At 39.9% G+C, this 8,768-nt stretch overlaps 1 protein-coding gene across 1 annotated transcript; it reads left to right on the plus strand.

Annotated features, from left to right (window-relative positions):
• Positions 1–1,184: 1,184 nt before the first annotated feature.
• LOC127753797 (serine carboxypeptidase-like 2) lies at positions 1,185–4,883 on the plus strand. The gene is made up of 9 exons (XM_052279221.1): positions 1,185–1,985; positions 3,012–3,113; positions 3,211–3,294; positions 3,376–3,531; positions 3,633–3,704; positions 3,843–4,075; positions 4,185–4,230; positions 4,580–4,676; positions 4,796–4,883. The coding sequence occupies exons 1-8, from the start codon at positions 1,263–1,265 to the stop codon at positions 4,661–4,663; spliced, it is 1,500 nt and encodes a 499-aa protein (XP_052135181.1). The 5' UTR covers positions 1,185–1,262; the 3' UTR covers positions 4,664–4,676; positions 4,796–4,883.
• Positions 4,884–8,768: the final 3,885 nt, after the last annotated feature.

The raw sequence follows: 8,768 nt of genomic DNA on the forward strand, positions 1-8,768 counted from the left end.
TAATCCCATGCCCAGAGCTATTGGGTTGCAACAAACGCTGAGCCACTAGCTTTGACTGATTATATAGTACTAAACAATATGCACATGATAAGGAAAAATTTTATACGCTCGATCGGTTTCGAAAAAAATATACTCGCTCATTTTTAAATTGAGCATCATATAAGTTTATACATCAAAGACTAAGGCTGTGTTTGCAAGAGCAAGTTCTCAACACTCTCTTTTCGTTTTCCGTGTGCACGTTTTTCAAACGGCTAAACGGTGCGTTTTTTTAATACGAAAGTTGTTTTTTAAAAAATAATATTGATCCATTTTTTTAAAAAAAATAGCTAATACTTAATTAATCACGTTCTAATGGACTACTCTGTTTTCCGTGCGCACAGTACATGTTCCCATCCTCTCCTAGCGAACACAGCCTAAGGATAATTTAAATCACATCAATCTCCCACAATACATGTATCGATTAAAATAACATGCCAATTATACCTTAATTAGAATACATACATTCTCCCATGCTGCATTAATTATATTCTGATGAAATCCGTGTCCATGCGGTTATATGATGATCAATTTGAGAAATTTTAAATTTTATTATATGATGATCAATTTAGGAAAGAAGGAATAGCAAGGAGTACTTAGTTTCACTGTTACAAGAAACCATGACTGAGGGCATGTACAATGGCGTTTAATAATGAGCTCTCTTCGTTGTCATGTAAGTAAATTTGGTGACGTGGAAGAAAGAGATGGAAGGAATGAGAAACATCGTTGCTACGGATGACAACGGCTCAGAGTCGACTCTTAGCATTTATTAACGGAAAAAATGTTGCATGAGGATGGAAAAAAGGAAAGAAGTATAATAAAAACTATTTAGTGTATTAATGGCTTAAAAATCTTATTGTCTCTACTATTGTAGGAGAAGGATAGTCTTTAGTGACATTAATTAATATAGAGAGCTTATATTAGATTCTACCTTTGTACGTGTCCTGATATGGATACAAGAGCCACTATGCTATAAATGCAACAATAATTAGCAAGTGGAAGACAAGTAATTAAGGCGGCACGAGCAGCATGGGAAAAGATAGAATATTTAGGAAAAAGAAGAAGAATCAATACTCCTAGAAGATTTGGTAGAGTTGTGCGAGAAAAGGACAGCGCAATCAAAATGAAGAAACGATATCGATCAGAAATATAAAGAGCGGCAAGGACAGAGACAAGCTTAAGCTAGAATTAGCTAGCTGAAGCTTAAGCTGCAGCTGTTTTTCTTCATGAATTTATGTACAGAGCAGCCGGCGGTAACACGGCGGCAGCAGCTGCTGCTGCTTCTCCTCCTCCTCCTCCTCACCTCCTCTCCTCTCTGCAGCCGCGTGTCCGCGAGTGCGAGAGCGAGAAGCAATGGCGGCGGCAGCAGCAGGAGAGTGGTGAGGCATCTCCCGGGGTTCGATGGGCCGCTCCCGTTCGAGCTGGAGACCGGGTATATGGAGGTGGACCGCACCGCCGGCGTGCGCCTCTTCTACTACTTCATCCGCTCGGAGCACAGCCCCGCCGACGACCCCCTCCTTCTCTGGCTCACCGGCGGCCCCGGCTGCTCCGCCTTCTCCGGCCTCGTCTACGAGGTCGGACCCCTCACCTTCGATCTCCACCATGGCCGCCATGGACGACAAGGAGGTGAGCTGCCGAGGCTGCTGTACAAGCCGGAGTCGTGGACGAAGCGAGCCAGCGTCATCTTCCTCGACTCCCCCGTCGGAACTGGCTTCTCCTACGCCGCCGACGCCGACACCGACGGCGCCGGATTCCGCACCGGCGACACCATTGCTGTCCGCCACATTCTCTCCTTCCTCCGCAAGTGGTTGCAGGAGTTGCACCCGGATCTCCTCTCCAATCCTCTCTACATCGCCGGCGACTCATACTCTGGGATGATTGTGCCGGCCGTTGCCTTGGGAATCGCCACTTCTTCACCTGAACCACATCAACCATCTCTCAATCTAAAGGTAAATTGACTTCGTCCTTCCATCCATCTGCTGCAATCCAACAACTCCATTTGATCCATATTAATAAGTCGTTTGATTTTTTTTCTAGTCAAACTTCATTAAGATGGTTCAAGTTTATACATATACAATATATATAGTAATAATTTCAACATAAAACAAACATATTATCAAAAATATATTCAATGTTAGATTTAATAAAACTAATATGTATTTTAGATGTTGTTAAACTTTTTGATAAACTTGGTCAAACTTAATAAAATTTGACTATAAAAAAAGTCAAATGACTTATAACATAAACAGAGAGAGTAGAGTACCCCTCCATTTCAGGTTATAAGACATTTTGACTACTCTAAGTTTGACTAATTCTGTAGAAAAAAGTAGTACCCCTTCTATCTAATTTTGATAGTCATATTTCATCTTAGCACACAAACCAAGGATAAGTAATTCTACTTATCATACATTTAAATATGCCGATAGTTATTCCTCGTAAATAAGCGATTCATTAATATTTACATTTCTCAATGCCCATATAGCCAATCTTGTGTGGAAGAATGGAGAGTTACGTATTAAATCCGAGAAAGTCATTAAGAGGATAGGTTGTTGGATTGAAATATGCCTATCAAAAATAAATTTTTCAGATTTAGAAATATGACTATCAAAAGTAGAAAAAAAAGTAGTAATATTTACAATACCAGCATAGCTTCATTAAATCTATAATTGAACAAACTTTCATAATATACTTATCTTGAGTTAAAAATATTGCTATTTTTTCTACAGAATTAGTTAAACTTAAAGTAGTTTAACTTTGACCAAAATCAAAACGTCTTGTAACGTAAAACGGAGGGAGTACTTTGCTCCGTTTGTCGTACAAATCTGGATAGTTCTTTATTTTAATTCATAGTATTATTATGATGTATCTTATCTGATCAAAATCTTTTAATTGTGGGACGGAGTGAGTATATAATAACTGCACTGCACACTGGTATCCATCTGCCTATCTACCTGCCGCGAATTGTCATGTATCAGGGCTACCTTTTGGGCAATCCAGTCACTGATCACAACTTCGACACTCCATCCAAAATTCCATTTGCTCATGGGATGGGTCTCATATCTGACGAACTGTATGAGGTAAACATGCAGTATGAATATAAAAACGTCCATATGTATATCTTGCTTCGTGATGGAATATTTATTAGCATCTTAAATATATAATTATGATTTTCAGGCATACAAGAAGAGCTGCAGCATCAGGGACAACACCCAGCAGCAAAGCGTTCAGTGCAATAATACTCTTGATGCCATAGATGAGGCACGCATTATTAGTACTTATTTTGTTCTTCAGTTCAGTGATGCAGCTGTTGACTAATCAATTGGTAAACTAATTGTGAAGTGTGTCAAGGACATATACGAAAATCACATTCTGGAGCCTCACTGCACGTTGGCAAGCCCTCATAATCGGCGCATCGATAAGCCATTTACTTCAGGAGGACGGCAGATGCTCCAACTCCAAGACCTTCACTTGTCTGAGATTTCTTCAGAATGCAGAGTTAGTGTACCTTCATGTAACTAATTTGTTGATTAATTTCTTCTTCTACTAGTATATCATCATATCTGACGTACCTGCCATTTGGCATTTCTTTTTATCAGACAACAAGATATACCATGTCCAGAATATGGGCAAACAATGACACAGTAAGAGAGGCCCTTGGAATACACCAGGTATATATATACACCTGTCTGTCTGTTCATCATTGAATAACTGAACAGTAATCTGCAGGTTCGATCAATTCTGGGTCCAAATTAAGCAAGACAATGCAATATAATTTATCCTATCCACGGTATTCTGCAATAATGCAGGGAACAGTTCCTTCGTGGCAAAGATGCAACCTGGACCTTCCGTACACTCGCGACATCAAAAGTTCAATAAGATACCATCTGGATTTGACAACTAGAGGCTACAGAAGCCTAATTTACAGTGGTGATCATGACATGAGTATCCCTTTCATCGGCACGCAAGCCTGGATTAGGTCTCTGAATTTCTCTGTTGTGGATGAGTGGAGACCATGGTTTGTGGATGGACAAGTTGGAGGGTGAGGACTCACACTATTCATTGGTATCATCCTATTAATTGGGTATTCGATGGATTAATTACTTGTGTGCGATATATCACATATGTGTATTCGTCTGTCATATGTGCAGATATACAAGGTCATACTCTAATAACCTCACATTCGCAACTGTCAAGGTATGGGCCGGCGTTCTAGCTTCCTTCTCAGGATTCATGTGTTGTACTACCTCCGTTTTAGACTATAAGCCGTTTTAATTTTGATTAAAGTCAATTAAATTTGTAGACAAATTTAATAATATTCACAACACCAAATTGATTTCATTAAATCTATAATTGAATATATTTTTATAATACATTTGTCTTGTCTTCAATATATTACTATTTTTTTCTACAAACTTGATCGAACTTGCAGTAGTTTGATTTTAACCAAAGTCAAAACGACTTATAATCCGAAACTAAGTGACTAACAAATTAAAATCTTGGGACTTGATAATGAAAAAGAGTAATTTGGTGTTAATTTGAGTAGGGTGGTGGACATACAGCTCCAGAGTACATGCCAAAGCAATGCCTTGCTATGCTTGCAAGGTGGGTGTCCGGAGATCCTCTTTGAAGATGGTGTACATGTAAGAGAACATCCTACCCACATATATCACAAGGTTTCTGCCGGATTTAAACAATATACATCACAATAAATTTGCGATTTTGCTAAAATTGTGGTGACATTTTTTTTTATCCATCACAGTGGATTTTTTTCCCCAAGGGTTGGGGAGACTCCTGCTCGTGTGTGCATTGCGTCTGGTTGAATACAGTGCAAAATATGAGGATTGTAGAGCGTATACATCCTATACGTGAGACTAAATAGACATGTATCGCTTTATTACGCCCTTAATTAAAAAAAAGTTATACTGTAAGTAGTGAAATTTACTATAGCCCATGCAAATTGCGCAAGTGGCGTTATTATGAAAGTTTCTAATATAATATCATGTATACTTTCACACTATTATGAAAAAAAATATTAAAATGACAATATAATTTTGTATTTTCACGTGCGGATGCTTACGTCGTTCGCACGAAAAATAAAAATTCAAAAAAAAAACAAAAAAGCAAAGGTCGAAACACTAACTAGGTCCCATCCGTCGGCGACGTCGTCGCGGTAGTCTGCCGCTGCTTGTCATCATTACCGTCACCCTCCCCGCACCTCCACTGCCCCTCCACCGCCAGATCCGTGTGTGTGTGGGGAGGGGGGGCACCGCTACCATCGGAGGAGGAGCGCGGGGGAGGGCCCCACCGCTGCCGCCGTCGCCACCGGATCCATGTGGGGGATGCTTGCCACCGCTAGATCTGCACGGGGGAGGGCTACCGCTGTAGTCGATGCACGCTTGCTCCATTGGATCAACACGGGGGAGGGCTGCTGCCATTCCCACCGTAGTTCACTGCCGCTTCCACCGAATGAGGAGAGGAGAGGATAAGGGAGGAGTGGGGAGAGAGTGAGGAGTGGAGGAAGGAAATAGATATTTTAAGGTGTTGGTTGGTTGGTACCAGGCGCCAACGAAAATATGTTTATTTTTGCATGTGGATATGTTAAGATATTTGTCTACGAAAATTGATTTTTGCATGTAGCCTCTTAAGAAGCCATATGCGAAAATGCAAATCGATTTTTCAGACGTGACTAGTTACAATTCACCTGTAACCAACCTCGCTCCCCTTTCTTTCTTTCTTTTTTTTCTTACTTCTTGTTCTATTGTTGCTATGGGGTTCCGTCCTAGTACATATTATATGGCAAAGTTAAATGTCAAATTGTCAATTTTATATTTTGAGTATAACGGACTCAAAATTTCCGGGAAAAATTTTTGCGAAATGTCTTAAGTTATGCTCTTCTCGATTCTTGCATTGGAGTGATCTTGCTTTTAATCTTTTCTTTGATTTTGGACTTAAACTTTATTTGCAAAGTTAATCGCTCCTTTTTAAACTCTATAAAACCTTTCCATTTATTTTCTGTAATCTCTAACTTTGGCTCTAAATTATATTTCCTTTAAATCTATTCCCGAATATCTCCAACAAATACCCTTTCAATTCCCGTTCAACCATCTCTAGAGCATGTGAAATTTCAATCTCTCTATAGTTAATACCTTTTCATATAGAGCTTACCACACTACCACCAAATCCAATTTTATCTTCCACCAAATACTTCCCCTTTGATCTCTACCCAAACACATGAAATATCAATTCTTATTTTCCCAGAACCAATACCTTTCCTTTGGATCTCCACCTAAATATTCCCATAGTTCATAAAATATCCTTTTCAGTCCCCCTTTGGGTCAACATACCTATCCTTTAGAAGTATATCAATCTACCACCAATTCCGTTCCTGTAGAAATTCCCATCCATATATACTTCCGAATCCATATCTATACTCCCACAAATATTTCCCCTTTGAAATCTCGTTCATCTAAATTATCCATTCAAGATTTCAAAGTCTACTATTTAGTTTGGGCCAATATTTCCCCGATTGACCCGGCTCTCTGTTATATCACATTAACCATTTTTATCTTTGGGGCTAAACCAGTATAACTCCCTTTCTGTTGGAATTTATTTTGGATCAACCCCTATCTAAACCTATCTCCGAAAACCTTTGTCTCCTTTTAATCGATCCAAAATATTATGTGGTCAAGTTTCTATTTTGATCCATCCACCAATTTGATTCCTATGACTTGATCACATTCTTGGAACAAGAATAATATTATCACAAATATTTGAATCATTGCTCTTGTGCTAAGAAACTTATTCCCAATCCCTTCTATTCAAAATTCAACTTCCTTTAGCCACAAATAATTCACCGAGAATTCATACCACATATTTTGGAGGCTAAAATCCTAGTTATTTACCTCCATCTATTTTTGCCACCATCCCAAATTTATCCAAAGTTAGAAGTTAAATTATTGCCTTTCCTTCCCGTTTGATTTTTAAATCTTTCGAGACAAGTTTTACATTTGGTTCTTATTTGAATTCTATTAAAACTGGAGCATTTCTATCCTTCATAAAGTTTATACTTCAAAATAGATATATTTGATTTTATTTTAAAAATATTTCAAACTTCGTTTTGCTTTAAAAACTTTATATTTAAATTCTTTTTATAAAATTCAAAAGACCCCCCCCCCCAAACTTTCCTCATTTAAATTTTATCTCCTTTAAAACCCTGCATTCAAAATTCTTTGAATTCTATTTAAATTCCTTGACCAAGATTCAAAAAGTCCACATCCATTCATCCCTTAGACTTCATCTCCTTTAAATTCTATTCAAAACCCTCTACACAAAAATTCCTAAGAGTTCCTATTCGATCGGGCCGAAACTTCTTCCTTTCAGCCCATCTAGCTCACGGCCCAGCTGGCCCAGGACTGAGCCGCCGCCTCCCTTCCTGTGGGCGCCGCCGCCGCTCGCCCCTTCCCAATGCGCCGCCGCCGACGCCGTGCTCCTCTTCTCCTCGCTGCCGTCACCGCTGCCTTGCTGACCACGGCAAGTCGTCGCCGTGCCGTGACTCTCCTCCTCCACCGCCCAACCCTGCTGCAGCCGCCACGTGTGCGCGCCGCCCTGGCCGGCCAATGGCTGCACGAGACCGGCGCCGTGCTCCTGTTCTCTGTACCGCCGCCGCCGTGATTTGCTTGCCCTCCTCCTCTGCGAACCGCCATCGGCACCGCCTCTCGCCGTCTATAAAAGGACGACGAGGTTCCCTTTTTCCTCCTCACACAAACCGAGCTCCTCAAGCTCTCTTTCTCTCTTTCTCTCCCATATCTGGCCATTAGTGCCACCGGCCGATCTCCCTCACAGGAGCTTCGCAAGCCAAACCCTTGCGCCAACAACTCCGCCTCGCCGAGGTGATTCCATTTTTCCCCTTTCCCCTCTCCCTCCACCTTGAGATAAACCGCCACCACCACCTTCTCTTATCGCCGGAGCTGAGCAATTGTCGCCGCCGTTCCGGCCATCCCTCTCTCTCCCTCCGCCTTCCACCACCCTCCCCGGGTGCGCGTTGCTCGGGAACACCATATCCCACCAACGTTCCCACCTCCCGGCCACTGGAGAGCCGGTACCTTGCTTGCCTTCCTCTCTGTTGCCTCTTGGCTGCCAAACAGAAGAAAGGAGAGAAGAACGGGAGGAGGAAGTAGAAGGAGGAGAAAGCATTGACAAGTGGGCCCCACTTATCTACAGTAAAATCTCTCTTTTTATTCATTTTATTCCAAATTCAATCTTTAGACATCCATATTTCTCAAACCCTAGATCCAATTCCAGAAAATTTTCGATCTAAATTTATCTAATTTCAAACTCTATCTTTTGATACCAAATTTCCTATTTTTAAAATTTTATTTAAATTTCTTTATTTAAATACCTTTTTCTTATTTATTTATTTACTTTCTAATTTTAAAAATTATTTTAAATTTATTTGATTTACTTTATATCCCTTTAATTTTAAATTTATTTTTTTATTTAAAAACCTTTTTAAAATTTAATTATCCTTTAATTTCTTTAGATGCCCTTTTCTTTATTTTAAAATACCATTTTAAATTTTATTTCTTTAATCTATTTGAAAACCCTTTTTGAATTCAAATTTCTTTGATTTATTTAAATACCCCTTTTTATTTCTAAAACCACTCATATACCATCCTTTGGCCACCAAAAAGCTGAAGCATCTAGGCCCCCGGTGTTAATTTTGGTAATTAATG

This window comes from Oryza glaberrima, chromosome 11 (assembly GCF_000147395.1).
Source record: "Oryza glaberrima chromosome 11, OglaRS2, whole genome shotgun sequence".
NCBI classification, from domain to species: Eukaryota; Viridiplantae; Streptophyta; class Magnoliopsida; order Poales; family Poaceae; genus Oryza; species Oryza glaberrima.

Coding starts and splice junctions, on each gene's coding strand:
- LOC127753797 (XM_052279221.1), top strand. CDS start 1,263: ATGAATTTATGTACAGAGCAGCCGGCGGTAACACGGCGGCAGCAGCTG. Junction 3,295..3,375: donor CTCTTGATGCCATAGATGAG/GCACGCATTATT, acceptor CTAATTGTGAAG/TGTGTCAAGGACATATACGA. Junction 3,705..3,842: donor AGGCCCTTGGAATACACCAG/GTATATATATAC, acceptor GCAATAATGCAG/GGAACAGTTCCTTCGTGGCA.